General features: G+C 60.0%; 1 protein-coding gene across 1 annotated transcript in view; it reads right to left on the bottom strand.

Moving 5' to 3' along the window:
* Nucleotides 1–19237, bottom strand: part of KIF1A (kinesin family member 1A) — a 111968-nt gene that overhangs the window by 30740 nt on the left and 61991 nt on the right. The window contains exons 24-34 of the mRNA XM_011996393.1: nt 19073–19166; nt 17575–17723; nt 17005–17183; nt 14700–14837; nt 13633–13902; nt 6761–6879; nt 3534–3619; nt 2330–2468; nt 2031–2202; nt 1721–1811; nt 237–355 (exon numbers count right to left, since the gene is read on the bottom strand). Of these exons, the coding sequence (XP_011851783.1) occupies nt 237–355; nt 1721–1811; nt 2031–2202; nt 2330–2468; nt 3534–3619; nt 6761–6879; nt 13633–13902; nt 14700–14837; nt 17005–17183; nt 17575–17723; nt 19073–19166 (1556 nt within the window). The remainder of the gene's footprint in view (nt 1–236; nt 356–1720; nt 1812–2030; nt 2203–2329; nt 2469–3533; nt 3620–6760; nt 6880–13632; nt 13903–14699; nt 14838–17004; nt 17184–17574; nt 17724–19072; nt 19167–19237) is intronic.

Genomic DNA, 19237 nt, shown 5'->3' with positions numbered 1-19237 from the left:
AAGCAATGCTCACAAGGAACGCTCTGCAGTCCTGAAGGAGAGAAGCTGTGGGCAGGCCCAGAGCTCTTAATCGCTCTCTGAGTCCTGCCAGCCTTGGGCAAAAGGCCTCCTGGATTGGCAGGGGAGGTGGGTTTCAGGGGGTGCATAGGCTCTGCAGCTTCAAGACAGCTGGATGAAAAGATCCGGGCAGGGGCTTTGGGGACTGCAACCCCGAACCCCCGACCCAGGGCACTGACCTGAGCACATCCTTGCAGAGGGGCGGGAACGGGTGCTGCTGGTAGTGGCCGAAAACCTCGAACACAATGGGCTGGCTCTTGATGTACTCAATGAAGGACTTGGTCACCTCCACTGCGATCTGGTGGGCAGGCAGGTGGGAGGACAGGAGGGCACGGCCAGGCCACATTCAAGGGGGAAGGAGAGTCACATCAGTGAGCTAAGTGCTTCAGGCCCAGATCTGGGACCCTTAGCTGGGCCCACCTCTGCCCAGGGGCAGCAGCCTCCTCTAGGCCCTTCAGCCCAGCCCCTCCTCCCACCACATGCCCCAGATGGACTCTGGAGTGTGTCCCTCGGCCTCTCTCCCCAGGATGAACGGGGGCCGCGTGGTCAGCTGCCCTTTCAGAACACAGAGCTCGGAAAGGTGACAGAGGGCAGTGCTGGTCTCTGCAGGGCGCCCCTTCTTGGGCCCTGCCCCACTCAGCAAGAGTTACGGGTTGGACCGTGTCCCCCTCACCAAATTCATATGTTGAAGTCCTAACCCCAGGACTTCAGAATGAGAGTGTGTCCTGAGATAGGGCCTTTACAGAGATAATGGAGCTAAAGAGAGGTCATCAGAGTGGGTCCCAATCCAGCATGGCTGCTGTCCCTATGAAAAGGTAAGGTTTGGGCCCAGACCCACGCAGAGGGGGAGGGCCACGCGGACAGACACAAGGAAGAGGCAGCTGTTCTATAAGCCAAGGATAGAGGCCTAAGAAGGAGGCGACCCTGCCCACACCCTCATCCTGAGCTTCCAGCCTCCAGAGCCGTGGGAGGCCACATTTCTGTTGTTTGAGATGCCCCCGTCTATGGTGCTTTGTGACAGAAGTCCCAGTCAACTAACTCACTGAGTCTGCAGGTTATCAGCCCTGCCAAACCTACACCCGCGGCCTGGCACTCAAAGCCTGGCTCCCTGGTAGCTTTCCTTATCACTGTTAGGCACCTCTTTCCCCTGCTGCCCCAGGAGCCCAGTTCTCCCGCCTCCAGGAGGAGCTGCTCTGCCCTAAAGGCCCCTCCTCTCCATCATCCTAGCAGCCCAGCTGCCATCACCCTCCTGCCTGGAGTTTTCCAGACCTCTCAGGACATTGCCGCACCCTGCAGCCCCTGTGACCCTGCCTCCTTACCATTCCCAACACTCAAGCCAGGGCTGCCTTCACTGAGCACCCGCAGCCCTCAGTACAAACCCCAGGCCCCGCTGCACCTGCATCCGGCTCCCCGTCGGCTCTATGCTCACCATGGGCAGCTCTCAGGGGCTCTGAGCAGCCCCCATCTCCCAGTTGTAAACCCATCAAGGGTCTCTCACTGCCCAGAAATCACTCCTACACCCTGCCGGGCACTGGAGTTCCTGGTGCTCAGGGCAGCCCTGGCCCACAACTGGTGTTCAGAAGAGGGAGAATGAGCCATGCTCAGAGAGGCCCTGGGAGGGTTGGTCAGTGGCAGGGATGGGGCGAAGCACCCAGGGACGTACGTTCTGGACATGGTAGAAGCCGAGTGGGGGGCCTCTGCCTGTGTTCTTCAGGGGCTCCGTGGAGAAGGCCTCATCGTGGCGGTGGATGAAGCTGCAAAGCAGAAGAGGTGCTTTGGTATGGGGTGGGGGACTTGGGACGAGACCTTACCAGGTGGAATCGCCTCACATGAGGGCGCTGGGGCATTCAGGGTGCTGGGGCTGGGCCGACATGGCACCAACATGGCCTGCACCCTGCTCAGCGCCCAGGCAGGGGAGCTTTGGGCACAGAGTCCCTGTGCGGCATGGGGACACAAAGGCAGCAGGGGCTCACTTGAACTGGCAGAAGATGTCAGCATATTCGGCAGAGATGCTGGACGCTTGCAGGACTGTCACACGGAAGGTGAAGGTACTGCCCAGGCGGAGGTGGTCCAGGGCAGTGTCCAGGGGCCCGTCCAGGGCGGCTTTCTCAGAGCTGTCTAGGAGGAGGCCTTCTGGGGGCACCGCTGCTGGGAGTCAAGGAGAGTCATGGACCTCCAGACCATATTGTCTTCCAGCCACAGGCCTGGGCCGGGCTCAGGAACCAGGTCTCAGCATGCCCCACGCCCTGGGCAGCTGGGTTGGGGAACCCACCTGAGCAGGTGTTGTTGTTGACTTCGTCGGCTGAGGGCCCCACGTCTGCGCCCTGGCCCTGGCCCTCCACGATGCGAAGCTCTTCCTGGGAGGTTCCCGAGCGGGACATCCCCACCACGGGGCAAGACTCAGACTGGAACTGATCAGAGGGGGACCAGAGTCAAAGAGAGCCAGAAGCCGGCTGGGGAGGGGCACCGCAGACCCTGTCACAGGCCCACCGGAGGGCTGTGCCACCCAGAGCCTGGGCTGGGGCCTCCATGAACCCATGCACCAGACCTGCCCCTGCCTTGTGGGGGTCACCCACCTCCCCAGGCCTCAGTTTCCCCTGCTGTGGATGTGTGTCTTTGGATTCTATAGCGTATGGCTATGTGAGGTCTGAGCTGTCCTGGAAACAACTCACCACCCGCCTCTCTACTCTGGTCTTCAGTTCAGCCGGACCCCCGCCTGCCAGGGCCCCTTGCCCAGCAGGTTAGCTCTCTCCCCTCCCCTTCTTGGGCACCCCCAACACTGACAGCCCCTCTAAGAGAAAAGGTGTTGGGCAGACAGACCACCTCGCTCAGGGAGTAGGTCACCCAGGTTCCGGGTGACAGCATGGCCAGGTGGGCACGGGTGAGAAGCGAGTCTAAGAATCTGGGGCCAGGAGCCACCTGAGCATGGCCTGGGGTGCACTTTGGGGACCTTCCTCCACCACTCTCTCTCTCAAGAGCGGAAGAGGAGACTGAGTGGTCCAGGTGCCATTGGACACAGCGCCGGCCCTTCACATGAGGACCGCAGGTAGGCAGCCTCGGGGGCCCCTCATTCTCACTGGGTGGCAGGCAGGGAGCAGGCGAAGGGGGCAGTGGGAACGCACTGTCCTGTGGGGACCCAGAGGAGAACCGTTCCAGAGAAGGGAGACAGGGTGGGGATGGCTGCACCTCAGTGTCTGTTCTGGAGGCTAGTGTTGTCCACCTGCTCTGCGCCCCGGCTTGGACCCTGGAGCGGTCTTGGTGGGAGATGGGCGGATACAGGGGTCAGGGCAAACCCGGGAAAAGGGGCGTGGTGTGCTTAGAGACGGGGCAGGTTCAGTGCTCTGGACCAGAGGGAAGAACCCCAAGAGGACTTAAGGCCCGTGGGATGAGACAGGGGCGTTAGAGGAGCAAGGTGCACAGGACTCCAGTGAGCGCCAGGCACCTCCAGGTCTGGGACTTGGGAGGGAGCTTGGTACCTTTTCAAAATGCTGGTCGTCAAAGGAGATTTTAGCAGTTCCCGACTGGCGGACGCCAGAGCCATAATCGGGGGCCTCTTCATCGGCTGCAGGAGAAATGGAGCGAATGGTTGGAGCCCAGCTTGTCCCCTGAGGTGGGTGTGGGCAGAGCAAGGCTGGGCCACCCCGCAGTCAAAGTGAGGGCACAGGAGCAAGAGCGGGCAGCAGGCCCCTGACCGAAGCTGCCGCCCGTGGCTCAGTGACAACCAGGGCACGTCCCAGCACACCGACCACCCGCCTGTACTGCCCAGGAGTCCCAAAGCAGCCATGGCCTCATCACAGACCACTTTGATAGGGGTCACAAAGTCTATATTTTCAAAACCAAATCTTGCCCGAATTCCCAGGTGCTCAAGCAGAATCCGGGTAGCCCCTCCCCATCCCCATGTACAGAGACCACCCTGCCAGCCCTGCTGGTTCCACCTCCAGAATCACGACGTGCCTCTGCCACCATCTGGGTGAAGCTACCACCTATCACCTGTCTAGACATTTGAGGGCCACCAACCGCCCCTCCACGCAACTCCCCAGGCCTGCCGGTGCATCCGCCCACACTCCCTAGCCTTCAAAGCTCTCAGTGGACCCGCTGGCCGAAGCCCTGGGCTCTGTCCTGCCATGGTCTGCGACAGCCAGCGCCTGCTCATGGAGGAGTCGGTGCTGAGGGAACAGCAAACCGACCTTGCCCAGGTCACAGGCAGGGCTGGTGAGACTTCTGAGACCACCAATGCAAGGGCCAGGGCCTTTTCTAAGTTCCCTTCTCCACCACCACAGCCATCAGACAGGGAAACAATTAGGCGTCACCCAACATAAAATGATCCAGTTGTAGGATGGCCGGCAGGAGGCCTGGTGACCCAGCCCAGGATAGAAGCACTTCCCAGGCACTGTCCCAGACTGGTTTCCCAGTATATGACCTGGGAGAGCAGGGGCTGTGGACCTGGGCACACAGACCTGGGCTCAGAGCTGCCATGCACCTTCCTAACTGGCTACCCTCATCTGAGAGGTGGGGGTACCTCTCAATCCCATAGGGTGCAGGACAGAGGTAGAGCTTTGCACTGAGATTGAACCCGGGGCCTGGGAAATGGGCAACCTCCACGTGGACCCCAGAGGCCCCCTCTGACCAGGGCAGACCAGGACGGCAGTTGCCCTCACAAGGATATGGGACAGCCCCACAGCCTCTGGTGCAGCCCCACTCTCAGGGGGTGGCTGTCAGGGTGGGGGCCAGTGGGAGGAAGTGGTCAGCATGGCTCTGCTCAGCCGTCCTGACCACTTGGTGGGAGCTGCTGGCACAAGGCAGGATCGGGAGGACCTGGTGAGGTGGGGGTGGCCCCTCCTGGAGGGGAGAGGGAGGTGATAGGTGTTCCCAGCTTTCCTGAGCATTGCAGCTCCAGTAAACACCGCACCTTACAGCAGCAGGGCTGGGGCCCTTCCCTGGTGCTCACCCTCCCTCCCCAGCTGGGCCCCCAGCTTCTCAGCACAGTGGTATCACAGTAACTGGATGACAAGCAAAGACATGGCCAGTGGGAGGTGCTGTAAACAACATTTAAAAATCATGGGCTAGGCTGGACACGGTGGCTGGCCGGGCGTGGTGGCTCATGCCTGAAATTCCAGCCCTTTGGGAGGCCAAGATGGGCAGATCACTTGAGGTCAGGAGTTCGAGAGCAGCCTGGCCAACAGGGTGAAATCCCGTCTCTACTAAAAACACAAAAATTAGCTGGGCGTGGTGGTATGCTCCTGTAGTCCTAGCTACTCTACTCAACAGGCTGAGGCAGGCGAATCACTTGAACTGGGAGGCAGAGGTTGCACAGTGAGCTGAGATCAAGCCACTGCACTCCAGCCTGGTGACAGAGCAAGACTTCACCAAAAAAAAAAAAAAAAGAAAAGAAAAAGAAAAGAAAGAAATTATGGGCTAAGGAGAATTTGACATCAGAGTCAAATTAACTTCATTAATAAGGTGGGATTACAATCGCCCAAGGCAACCAGGATAGCAGGGCTGGGAGGGCCAGACATCTTGCATCTTGCGGGGAATATGAGGTATCTCAGGGTGGAGAATATGAGCCATCTCATAGTTGGGGGACTTGCCATCTGGGGAGGGGTATGGCCATCTCAGCCTGCTCCAAGTCACTCCTCTGAGCAGCCCCAACCAGGTAGCCAGGAGCCCCCCTGCAGCCATGGATGCACGTCCTCTCTGCATCCATCTGCCTGCCTGCCTGTCTGTCTGTACTACTCCCTCCCCAGGGTGCCCAGGCAGCCAAGGCCTTTGAGAGGAAAAAGAGTGGTCCCTGGTGAGGGGAGACCTTGGTGCAGGAGCCCAGGGTGGGCTGGGAAGGGAGTGGGACCTTCCCTCATGGCACAAGCCGCCTGTTGCCCTGCAGCTTCCCAGGCAGCCAAGCTCTTTCACATCTGTGTTCTCGAGTACCCTTCAACATTCCTATCCGGTGTGGAGCACTACAACGGATCCCGTTTACATGTGAGCAAACCAAGGCTCACAGGCTCTCTGGGGCTGCGCTGGTGCCTCCCGCCATCAGGAGCCGGCCAGGCCTGGGCCAAGCAGTGCCAGTCTCCACCTCCCCCAAGGGAGGGGCTGCATCTTCAGGCCCAGTGTGGAGGCAGACAGGCCTGTGCCTGAGAGACCAGGGAGTGCATCAGGGAACCAGAAGCACCCCAGGGAGGGCTGCCCTGAGCAGGGCCCAGGGGCCAGGGACGGCGCCTCGCAAGCCTTTCCTGGGGCTGCGGAGACAGCTGGGTGGGTGGGATGTGTTGACAGAGAGCACCTGCTCTGCAGCAGGCTGGGGGAGGGATCCAGGTGGTCTTGGGTCCATCTGGGGCTGCCTGATGGGAAGGTGGAGACCCCCAACCAGAGCAGGCTCAGATGGCACTGGGCTCAGCCTGCACGGCCCCCAAGGCACCCCCAGCTGACCCCGGGGAGTCCAGGAGGCCAGAGCTAAGAGCTGGGCAGCAGGGGTTTCCCCTCCAGGGCGCACTGGGGGGCAGCAGCCCCAGGAGCCAGCTAAGGACAGGGTGGAAAAACAGCTTCAGGTTGACCCCAGGGAGAGTGGAGGGCCAGCTGAGGCCAGCTTCCCACTGACCACTACATGAGGCCAGAAGGCCCTTCTCAGGTCCCTGCCTCTGCCTGCAGAGGTGAGAGCCAGCCCCAGAGGCTCCAACGCCACACACGGCCTTTGACCCACACGCACCTGAGATGGCCTGGACGGCCACACGGAGGAAGCCCTTCACCTCGCCCTTCTCGCTGACGATGGCCACACGGTGCACCAGGGGAACGGGGTACAGCAGGTTGCTCAGGTACACGAAGGCCCTGGGGGGAAGTAGAGGCTGTGGTCATGGGCCACCCCTCCACACGTGTTCTGACGGCAGCGGTGGCAGCATGGCCTGGCTCACGACACAACACGGAGCTGCAAAGCAGAGGGAAGCCACCGGACAGGACAGCCAGGGCCAGGACAGCAAGAGCGGGCGGGGACAGGCAGGGTGGGCACTCGGAGGAGACAGGAGGTGAAGGGACAGAGAGGAGGACGAGGAATGAGCCGCGGCGAGCAGAGGCACAGCCCAGTTGGGCCCGGACCTGGCTGCCTGAGAAGGGAGCACCCGAGGAGGGAGGTTTCAGCCTGCTTCAAGGAGGACAGGGGCCAGACCAGGACCCAGACCACACTGTGCTGCCCACCCTTTCACACTGGCACTGATGGCCAGCATTGCTCTGCCTCCTGCCCACTTCCTAGGGGTCCCTGACACTCACGGACCCCACAGAATCCCTTGCCTGAACAGAAACTCAGCAGGTGGGAGCTCCAAGGTGAGTTGGCCAAGATGAGGCACCCCTAGTCTAGGGCCCAGGGAAGTGCTGAATGGAGCCCTGAGGACACCCCCAGGGCCATGGTGCAACCCAGAGCACCAAGACCCCTCCTTTCCCAGGACCAGCCTAGGCAGAGACCACGAGCAACTACAGTCGCCAGACACCTGCTGCGTTCCCTGTGCTGACCAATATGTGGGCAGCTGGGAAGACAGAGAGGACCCTGGAAGACCCACGCCACCCAGCCAGGGGGAAGGATACCCTGCTTCCTGCTCCAGGCAGGTGTGGCTCTGAGCACCGTGACCTCCAGCATGGGAAAGGGTCGTGCCTGGGGCCCTCAATTCCAGAGCAGATACTGATGAGGGGTTGAGTGAGACTCAGCGGGCTGTGAATGTCCAACACCTCTCTCAGGTGGGCTCCTGACCTTGCTCCCTCCACCCCCTAACCCCCCCGACTTCCCTGCAGCAGCAAGTCGAAACCAGCAGCACCGTGGCCTCTCCTACTCATCAAATCCATCAGTTCCACCTCAAAAGTCTTCAAGAAGCCCCCCTCAACTGTCCCATCACCACCAGCCACCCTGCCATGGCTCCACAGCAGCCAGAAAGGTCTCAAGGCACCAGTCGGACATCCTCCCATGCCTTTGGTGACACCCAAGTTCCTTGCAGGGGCATCCATGCCCCACGTGGCCCTGGGGGTCCAGGCCCTGCCTCCCCATCACAGTCAAGCTCGGCCTTGTGGCCCATGGGTCCATGGATGCCCCGGGTATTCCTGCTCCCAATGCAGAAGCCCCACCCTTCATCTCATCGGCTGCCTCAACCCTCCTCAGAGGCCCCAGCATCCCAGCAACTGTCAGGACCTTCCCCTTGGCCATCTCGTTCATTCTGACTTTACACATCCCCATGGAACCTCCCTTGCTTTCTGAGTGGCTCTGCTAAACTGAGACCTGACCACTGCCCCCACCGCAAAATGGCCCAGGCAAGGCTTGTAGTAGGAAAAGGGTCTCGCTGCCCTCCAGGGGCCTGAAAGTCTCCTCGGTCCTCCCTCCTGGGGTAAAGGAAGCCCCTGGTGGCTTCTTGGGCCCTCTCCCCAGAACAACACGCCCTCTGAAGATGCCCCCCAAGAAGCGAGTGCTCCACACCCACGGAGCCCATCAGGGAGGGACCTGTTACCCACAGGGCTGCAGGTGGCTCTGCCTGACTTAAGTGCTGGGGCTGGGGTTCCACTGCCCTGGGCCACCCACCCGGGTTATGTCCAGAAGCGCCCATGGAAACTCAGCCTGGCCCTAGTCACGAGAGGACGTTGAGGCCCACAGGGTGGGGTCCCCTCCCCACAGTCCTGCTGGGTGTCCTACAGGCAGGGACTCACCAGCATCCCCTTGGGAGGGGGACGGAAATGCCTTCCCTCCCCAGGGCACCCCGGACTCCTGGACGAGGGTCTCTGCTTGACAGTGGGGGTGGGAAAAGGGGCTGCTACAAACTGAGCAAAGCTAAGATGTCCAGGAGTGGGGCTGGCGAGAGTCAGGACTTGGGCCACCAGACAGCACGGGCTCTTCCCAGTGGCTGTCGCACCACACTGGGCGAGACGTAAGGAGACCAGGCGGGACAGCCTACGCTGCCAGGCTCTGAGCCAGCCCCTGCCCTCCAGTCCCTACCCACCCCACCCTTTCCCAGAGCCAGTGTCCACTGCAAAAATCCCAGGGTTGGAGGGCAGAAGGGCACTGAGTATGAAGAGACTGCCCCACCCCCACCCTACTCTGCAGGGAGCCCATAGGGCGGCCCTCAGTGAGGGGGCGGGACCCGGGACCACTCCCACTGTGGGCCAGGTGAGGACACTCAGGCACGGGGTCCCTGAATCCACTGGCACAGCCTCACAGGAAGGAGAGGCTATAGCTGTCCAGGGCCACCCAGACAGGGTCAGACACTACCTCTCCTACCCCAAAGACCCCTCGCCAGAGCTGCCTTCCCAGAAGCTTAGGGCAATTCCGCAGGGGCTGCTGGCAGTGAGCAGAGCCCTGGGCTCTGGGGCCATCCACATGTGTCACTCACAGCACCACAAAGGTGACCCACAAACCTCTGAGCTCCCCAGGACCCCACCCAGAGGGAGGAGACTTCTGCACCTGAGTGAGGGAAGGGGCCACACCCTCCCCACTCTTAGCTCTCAGGGTCTCACCTGACCCCCTCCTCACCCTCCTCCACTGCCCTGAAAGGCCAGGTCCAAAGGGGTCTGAGGCCGTGCACAGACAGGTAAACTGAGGTAGGGGCCAGGCCCGTCCCAAGTCACATGGTGAGACTGCAGCAGGCAGGCCCCTTCCTGGCTGTCTGCACAGGGCCTCCCTGCTGAACAAATGCTGTGTGGAACTGACTCTGAGGGGACGCCTTCTGCCATGTTGCCAACCGTGGGCTCAGGCACCAGCAGCACAGCACAGACGCGAGTGCCTCACAAATCAGATAGGGGCTGGGCTCGAGGAGGCCCAAGTCCCTCACAGCCCCAGGCTCAGATCATCCCATTATGAAGCATCATGGCAGAAATCACAGCAGCCAGCATCTGTAGAGGCTCCCGAGGGGCCAAGCACCGTGGTGAGCACACAGGGCCTTTTGTTCTTCTGTCTCCTGGGAGGCAGCGCACCCCCATCTCCTCGCCAGGGCACGTCCTAATAAACAGCCATCTCAACTCAACCAGCGGCACCCTTCTTTCTTGGAGATGCACAAAATCCACCCAGGGTCTCAGCACACTAGAACGATGAAATGTGGTACTTATACCCCATCGCACAGAGGAAGAGCCTGAGGCACAGAGATTAAGGAAGTGGTCAGGGCCTGGCAGTGAGGGCCTGCGTGGGACTTCTCTCCAGCTCAACTGTGTGAACACCAAGCTCCACCGCCTACTTCTAGGGCCAGGGTTGGCTTCCATGGGCGCTTCCCCACCCACTCTGAGTGGGCAATTCACCTGGGCACCTGCCTAGTTCCACAGCTGATTAATTCAGCAGATTGACTGTTTCATGCTTTTTCAGATTGTCCTCATGTGGGAGCTGGGGGGACCCAGATACTGCAGCACCACAGACTGCTGCTGCTTTCAAACAGATGGGCAAGATGCAGCCCAGATTGTGCCCCAAAGGTGGGGACTGCTGGGGGTGGGGCCCTGAGGGACATCCAGGTGGAGGTTATACAATGAAAAGGACTCCTGGGGTCTGACACCAAATGCTCCCCGATCTCTACTGCACCCTGTGAGCATCCTCATGGCACTGACCCAGGCCCCAGGCCACCAGTGAGACACGTGGATCTGGCTGTGGCTCTAGTGTCGGGTGTTCTCCCCTCCCCACTGCCCGTCCCAGTCTGCCTGGCTTGGTGATAGACTTGTTCAGCCAGAAGGGACCTCTGGGACCCGGAATCCACTGCCCCAGTGGCAGCACCAGCCTCAAGAGAGCTGTGAGCTGGGCCTGGAAGGTGCCCCCCCACTCTGTGAAGAGACCATGCCAACCGATGCACCTGAAGTGTGAGGCGATGGGGCAGAGCGCTGGTGCCTGGCATCTTGGAGCCTGGCGTCTCTGCCCAGTGGAGACACCCTCCCAGGCGACAGGCCTGGGCAGGCCATGCCCCCCACCTGCCCTTCAGGTGCCAGAAATAACCTGACATGTTGGGAGCCAGAACATAGCCCAGGCCTGTCCCTACCTGCCGCAGACACACCCAAGGCACAGAGTGGCTCTCGGGATCTCAGGCCGAGAAACGCCATCCACAGCCATGCTGCAAATACCAAGAGAGAGGGGCCCCAGCCCACCGAGAGCACCATGTGGGACCCAAGGGAGTGGCGTGGTCTTGCCAGCCCAGGGGGCAGGCACAGAGCTGACCCTGAGTGAAGCCCTCGAGCCGCAGCAACGTTTATCGACCCAGCCCTAGACACCTGCACTCCCTTCCCAGCCCTGCTCCCCTCCCAGGGACCCTCATCCCAGGCAGTCAGCTCTCGCCCTGCTCTCTCTGCAGCTCCTGTGCCCACCCACCCTCCCCATGTTTCCTACCCTTCCTGTGCCAGGGGAAATCAGAGCCCCAGGCCCACTCCTGTTGGAATATGGGCAGTGGTCACCAACCCAACTGCCTCCCCAGGTCACCTGGTGCCCCAGACTGCCAGAGGCAGAGGCCCCTGGGGGCCGACCCTGGCCTTGGGTGAGGAGCCCCAGTGTGGAACACAGGAGGCCAGTGCTGGATGGGCCTTCCGCAGAGGCCAGGGTACCTTGAAGCAGACTGAAACCCAGCCCGAAAGAGGCGGCAGCAGAGGCAGACAGAGCGAGGGCTGAGTGTGGCGGGAGGGAGGGAGGAGGCAGGCGCTAACCACAGATTGGTGAGGTGCAAAGACGCATGCTGGGACCCAGGGAAGCCTTTCCAGAGGGGACAAGAGTGGGTGCCCCAATTTCGCTGAAGCTTTGGAGAGAGAGCCAGCAGCTACCAGAAGGTTAAAGGAAAATCAACGAGGGGCCTTCCCAGGGTTGGGCCTGCACAGCTGCTGCATGGGAGAAGCCAATTCTTGCCAAACCAAAAAGATTAAGATGATTTCAAATGAAGCCCTTCACAGACCACCCCGCAATATGGGGGCCAGGTCTCTCTTTGATGACTTTTGTTTGGTTTGGTAGTTTTGTAAAATCTCAAATCCACAAAAGGGGAAAAAAATGTTGGAAGGACCCAGCTCTTTCTGGCTGAGACTGCGAGAGCCCCACCCCACTTCTGATGTCCTCATCCCCCTGTGCGTCCTGATCCCTCACCTGCCTGACACCCGGAGCCACTCCTGGGGCCCAGCAGGTGCAGGGGCCTGGCCCTACAGCCCGGGGCTTTCTGAGAGAGGCCTGCATGGAACTGGTCTTGGGGTCCACTGCTCCCTCTTGGGTGCTGTAGAGTGGGAAGTACAGGCCCACAGCATGTCAGAGGGAGGGTGCCACAAGTTTTTATCTGGTGGACCAGCTTATCTCACCTTACAGCCTGGTAACACTCAGGGAAAATTAATCAGAATAAATCCATGGCATGGGCCCATGGGGACCTGCTCTCTTCCAAGAGGGAGGGCGAGGCTTTCCTTCCACCACCTCCACCCAAGGACAGAGTAAAGCTCGTGCAAACTCTGTGATCTGGGGTCACCCTCAGCCTTCAGCTGTCAGCATGGCTGCTCCAAGCTCAAGACTTCTGAAAACTTCCACTGGCCTAGCCCAGGGAAGCAATCTTAATCTCCAAAAAAGGTTGTTACTAAGAATTATCTTACAACATTCAGATATGAAAAACATATAAATTCAGCTGTTTCCTGAGCTGACTTTCTGACTACTCCAGCCAGGTTTCTAGATCTTTCCTTCACCTGACTTCCCTTCCATGATAACAGGAAGGCAGTTGGATTTGCCAAATCTGCCAGAAGAGCAGGACGACTGCTCCCTGGGTCTGGGCTTCCCCAGCCTCCATTCTGTCTCCCAGCCGTGGTCTCTCATCGATTTGGGCAACGTGGTAACTAGCTTCTCTCTGCAAAGGGCACATTCCATGAGGGCACTGGGTCACATGTCCCCATCTCTGGCCATGACAACTGAGGAGGTCAGGAGGGATGCGGTCGTCCTCACCTTTAGACAGGCATGGTTTGCCCAGGCCCCACCGCTTCAGAGGGAGATGGGAGGGTGAGCAGTTGCCTCCCACTCCTAAAAGGAAGGCCTTCCCTGGCGTCAGGATGGCTGCCTCTGGGTTCAGCTCCTTTCCCCACAGAGAGTGGAGAGCACTGAGAGCAGCTGGGAGCCTCTGTCTCTTCCGGATGACAGCTGAGCTGGGGTGAGGCTGCCTGCGCTAGGACAGTGTTGATTCCCAGGAGAATGACAGAACGGGCATTCAGCTTGGGGGTGGCTGGCCCTCACCTACCAAATGCCCCTCGGGCTTGCACTGGGACTTTCAGGGAGGAACTCGGCCATTGGGTGCCTGAGCCACCCTGGGGTTCCTACGGCCTCTCTGCAGAAATAGTCCCACCTGCCTGGGGCCACAGCTGCAAGCTCCGGGGTGCACTACTTCTTCCGTACCTGGAACCCGGACTCTTCCCTGCTGGCCCAAAGCGACCGTCTCCAGGATGGGTGAGCAGCCCCACTGCAAGGATGCAGGGCCCGGGGGCCCTTGGGTGCTCTCCTCAGGAGGTCAGCCCCTCCACCTGCCTCGCCTGCCCTGGGAGGGCCCGGGCCAGGCCCCAGTGGTCCATCTGTGCCCGCAGCAGTGCTCCTGTGCAAAAGAGCTGGGTCCTCCCCAGCATGCTCTCCTCGACCTCACCAACCTTCCTACTAAACTGAACAGGGGGGGCCGGTCGTAAAACGGGTCCCGGCCGTCGCACAGCTCGTGCTCCGGAAAGACGTCGTCCTCCAGGTCCTCCTCCTCCTCCTCCTCCTCCTCCTCCTCCTCCTCCTCCCCCACGCTCTGCTCCTCGGCAGGCTCGGTGGCGTCGGAGTCGGGGCTCGAGAAGGTGGGGGAGGGGGTGAGAGCAGCCATGCGCTCGCTCATGCATGTGTTCAGAAGAGGGTAGCTGTTGCAGCCAGAGATGGCTGAACTGAGGTTAGTGCGACAAGACAGAGAGAAGTTAACACCAGCGACTCGCAGGGACGAACAGGGGCTGGGGCCGGGGCTGGGGGGAACTTCTGTTTAAAACCAAAACCAAACACACAGACCATCGAGAATGCTGCTTTAAAAGACAAGAGAACCAAAACTGTGCCCCCAGTCTTGGAAAGAAATCACATGTATGGCCAGCAGGAAGGTTCCGGAAAGTTCCGGAGGACACCTGCAGGTGGGACTGAGAACAGGGGTTTCGGCTGGGAGTGGCTGAGGCCATATGAGGACCTCGAGAGTTTGGCCACTTTGAGGCCTCAGAATGCCACAGTCCCACGGGGTGAAGGGGGCTGGGTGCAGACCCCAGACTGGGAGACCAGGGAAGGAGGCAGTTGTCTCTAAGGCTTGGGTGACACAGCCCTGCCTCCATGTTCCCACCCTCTCCAGGTGACCAGGAGAGTTTGCTTGGGAGCCTCACATATTCACACACGGATAGTATGGGTTCTGGCGGCTACAGCCCTGTAGTGGATTTGGGTGGCAGTGCCAAGACCCCATCCCACGTCCCCTGAAATAATAGGTCCTGTGGTGTGTGGAGAGGAATGGCTGGGAGGAACCTCAGGCCAGGGAGGACAGGGCTGGAAGTCTGGGGCTGGAAAAGCACCTGTCAGGGCCGCTCCTTGTGTCAGGCCAGGGCCCACTCCTACCCCCACTGCCATCTCTCTCTCTCAGTCTCTCATTCTCTCTCTCTCTCTCTCTCTCTCTCAGTCTCTCTCTCTGCCAAGGAAGGGAGGAGGTGCCCACCTGCCCACCAGCCGGAACCAGGGGAAGCGGTCATAGAAGGGGTCTCCGCCGGTCACCACGTTGTCACAGTCCTCGATGACACTGGAGGGCACCTCTGCAGCGCGGTCGTACATCTCCCGCATCAGGTCCAGGCGCTGCCTGCAGGGACGGCAGGGGTCAATGTGGACCCAGGCCCAGCACTCAGTAGCTGGCACTACACACCCTTATCTCCTGAGGACAATGAACTCAGCCCAGCTCCAGCCACAACATCCAGCTCAGGGTCATCAAGGTTCAGGGGGCTTGCTAGACAGACCCCTCTGTGGCCCTTGGAGCTGGTCAGCCACAGGTAACACACTCAGCTAAGCATGCAAGGTCACCAACAGCTCCTCCCAAACTCCCACCAGGGGGTGGGCCGGGGAACCAGCAGTGGGGGCCTCGAGGTGCTGGCAGCACTGGGCTGCTGGAAAGTCGGCAGAGAGGCAAGAAGAGAAGCCAAGTGAAGCTCAGAAAGGGGGATCAGGCCACAGATGCCCAAGAGCTCAAGGAATAAAGGGCAAACTGGAGGTAGGGACACAGAAGACAGAGAAAATAGCCTAAAAATTATTATTATTGCGGGAGCACTCCCCTCAAATGTTGTGGAAGGAAAGAAAAGCAATCATTGTGCCCCTAGGTCTCAGGTATAAGAGAAACCACATCAACAGTGGCTGCCCGTCCTTCCAAAAGCCACGTAACCTGGGAGAACAGGGGAGAAGAATGAGGAGCGTGACTGTGGGAGTGTACGCTGCATATATGTGCACGTCTTCATGAATGCTTATTAGTGTGTGTGTGTTTGCATGAATGTGTATGTGTGCATGAGTACATTAATCATATTTTTATTTTCTGTACTTGTGATGTTTTGATATCCTTGGGGGGCACTGCAGGCTGGGGAGAGCTGCCCAGGTCCTGCTACTTCCTAGAGACAGTCAGCAACTTGCCATCACCCCTGCCTTTCCTACACAAACCAACCAGTCCCAAGTCTGTACCCCAGTCACCTCCCTTCTCTAACTTTTTCACACACCAGACCAATATTCCCCCTGGCCTAAATCACCCAGGGTCAGGTACCTGACAACTAGGGACAGCCCTATGCCCCAGAGCTCTGCAGAATTATTCAAACTAGCCAAGCCTAAGCAGTCTCCTTGCCCTGCCTGGCCTTTCCCACAACCCCAGGCTGTCGCCTGGGCCTTCTCCCACTCCTTTCTGCCTCCCGATGGGCCCTGGTGCCTCCCCATGTAGCCCTGCAGGGCGGGGCATGCCATGTTCTGCTTTCCAGGGGCCTGTGAGTGACATTCAACTCCTCCACTGTTGGTGCTGACCTCACAGGGTGACTCAGTCACCCCCATAACTTAAGGCCTGGCTGGGCGCAGTGGCTCACACCTATAATGCTAGTACTTTTGGAGGTCAAGGTGCAAGGATTGGTTGAGGCCAGGAGTTAGAGGTCAGCCTGCACAACAGAGCGAGACCTCATTTCTACCACAAAAAAAAAAAAAATCAAAAATTAGCTGGGTGCCGTGGTGCACTCCACACCTGTGGTCCCAGCTACTTGGGAGGCTGAGGTGGAACAATCACTTGTGCCCAGGAGTTCGAGCTGCAGCGAGCTGTGATCACACCACTGCACTCCAGCCTGAGCAATAGAGCAAGGCCCTGTCACTTAAAGAAAAAAAAAAATTAAGGCTCAAGACAAATCAGAGCATGTGGGGACAGCAGAGGCCAAGCTCTAGGAAGGACACGAGCTCACACTGGACACAAAGGGGCACAGCCCAGGCTTCCTCCTCGCCACCCCCACCTTAGCTCCTCCTCCACCTTCCACTGGGCTCAGCTAAGGCATCCACCTCCTGGCAGCTTCCTGAATGGAGGAGCAAGGGGACATTCCTTCCGCCCCCCACCACCTCTCCCAGCCCCTCTGGGGAGCCACCCTTCAGGCCCTGCTGTACCCGCTCTGGGTGCTCCGCCAGCCTGTTCTGTCGGTGCCACAGCCTGCCCTCCCCTCCACTGCACCATCCTGCCCCTGTGGGCCTAGGGAGCATTCCCCTTATCTGTCCTTTCCTCTGAAAGAAAACGCCCAAATCTATGTTTATGTACGATTGCTGCATTGGTAGTAAGAGAATGAGGATTCTACAAGGCTGGACTCTATCCACATTTTTCTTCTGATTTTAAAAGAATTGGAACAGGAGGAAAAGCGGTGTCTGCAGGTACTCGCCGCGAAGCCTGTGCCCACCACCGCTCCTGTGGCCTCAGCCCTGCCCAGGAGGACCCTCCCACCGTCCACCCAGCAGCCCTCCAGCCACACCTGAGCTTCTCCAGCGTCCAGTAGTGGGTGGCCCCGTTCTTCTGGTCCTGGACCTCCACGGCCACAATAGTGCGGGGGAAGGGCCGCGTCTCTCGGTCTTTGGCGGCCTCTGGGGGCAGCAGGTCGGGTGGCAGAGGGGAGTAGAGTGTATCCGTCAGGAGGACAAACTGGAATTGTACCTGTGATGGGGGAAGATGACCACTCATCAGCTCCTTGGGGGACAGGGCGCCAGGTCCCCAGAAAGGTTTCCTTCCCACCTTCTGGAGATTTCAGCTGCCTGCCCCACAGTGGTTCACTGGAACCTTCCAGACAGCCGCCAGAGGGGACCACCTGCTTTCTGCCTGTCCACCCGGCCTCCGTCTCCCGTGAGCAGGGCAGCCAATTCCCACCTGGCCAGTCCTGGGCTCCCTCACCGCCCACCCTTCTGGGGGGCCCAGGTCAGGCAGGGCTGCTACGCCACCCCCAGGGCTGGCAGACAGCCAAGCGCTGAGTCCCAAGCAGCTGTCCCCCTCATGAGTGAGGTGACGCACTCTCTCCAACAGGAAACGGTGCAGCCAGTGGGCAGCCCACCTTCTTTTTCAGCTCCACGCTGATGGCATTGGCCTCCTTGAGGAAGATGGCGTTGCCCCACAGCAGGTCCCGCAGAGACGTAAACTGGTACCACTTCCACTTCCGGAAGGCCCAGAGTGCCAGCTCACACTCCCGCTCCGTCCACTGGACTGTGGGGAGAGGTCACAGGTGGTCATCGCAGGAAGGCCACGACCCTGCCCACCATGTCCCGCCCTCTGGAAGGTCCGTCTGGTCAGCCACTCCACAGGACTGCCTAAGCTGGCCCTGTGCTCTGTGTACATCACAGCCGGGTGGTCATCAGGTAAAAAGATGGAAGGCCGGAAGGTTACTCCCCCTGTAGTCACTGAGGCCGGAGGTGAACGGGCCCCTCCCTCTCTCCCCAGGCTTCCTCCCACTCTGGGCCTGGGCTGGGAGAGCTCTGTGCTTGGCCCCGCCGTTTCACACTGACGATTTGGGTACACAGAAAGAAGAAACCGGCAGAGAGCTCTGTCACGGTGGGGAACATGCAAAGCTCTGCGTGCCCCAAAGGAGAGGCCGCCATCAGCAGCCTTGTGAGTCAGGCTGAAGATGAGAGTGGCTGAGGAGCAACACTGTCAATGACAGCCACATGCCATCCGGGGCCAGCGGTGGGGAGCAGGACCCACAGGAGAGGAGGCAGGAGGGCAAGCCAGGTCCTCCCAGGCGGTGCTGGCCCGTACACCCTCTCCCTGCCCATGCCCTGTCTGTCCACTGGGCCCTTGAGAGAACGACAAGCAGGGACACAAGGAGGGACTTGTCCTTGTGCTGAGGCCCCACCTCTCCTCCCAACACAGCACTACGTGCCTTTGGCTGCCCCCAATCGGGCGCGCCTGAGCTTTGCAGTGGGAGGGAGCCTCGCTGGGTAAATGAAGCCAAACAAGGGAAGAGGCCAAGGTCATGCCAGCACAAAGCTGCCGACCAGCTGGCCAGAGGCCGAGATGGGCACAAACCCCTCCCCACCTGCATGTGGGCCACCGCTGCCCACAGTTGCAGGAGGTCAGCCGGGTTGGCCCCCTGAGCGCATGCTCACTAAGGGAATCCTGAGGTGACGTGCACAGTGGACTCTTCCTCGGGGACCCCACGAGCCTTGTGGTCAGCAGGACGGGAAGAGTGGACGCCTATAAGCATGGTGAGCCCCTACCAGCCTCATTCCCCATTCCCCATCAACATCCAGACACTCCTGTCAGAGGCAACATGTGTGTGCACACGTGTGTACGTGTGTGCATGTGAATATGTGCCTGTGTGTACACACGCAAGTGTGTGAGTGTGCAGAGCTGCTTGCTAGCCGTGGCACAGTCTCCCTGCTCCCCAAATCCTGCTTTCACGGGGCTTCCAGGGCAAGGGGGTCTCCCCTAAAGAGACAGGTCCAGACCCCAGTGCAAAAGTGCTGACCAGTGACCTCCAGGGAGGGGCCCAGGGCTGCCCACCTCCATGCTGAGACCCTCCTGACACAGCAGGTGCTGGCCCAGTGACCCCTCACCTTCATCCTCGGGCTCCTCCTCCTCCTCGTTCACCTCCGGGTAGTACCTGGAGTCCATCTGCTTCTGCAGAGCCTCCAGCTTGCTCTCGTAGTCCTGCAGAAAGGAGGCCTGTGACTCCACCACGGCCCACCTGCCTGGCCTCTCGCACTGTTCACACCTGCCTG

The sequence above is a fragment of the Mandrillus leucophaeus genome, unplaced genomic scaffold (assembly GCF_000951045.1).
Source record: "Mandrillus leucophaeus isolate KB7577 unplaced genomic scaffold, Mleu.le_1.0 Scaffold510, whole genome shotgun sequence".
Lineage (NCBI taxonomy): Eukaryota > Metazoa > Chordata > Mammalia > Primates > Cercopithecidae > Mandrillus > Mandrillus leucophaeus.
This window is presented reverse-complemented; position numbering and strand designations above follow the sequence as displayed.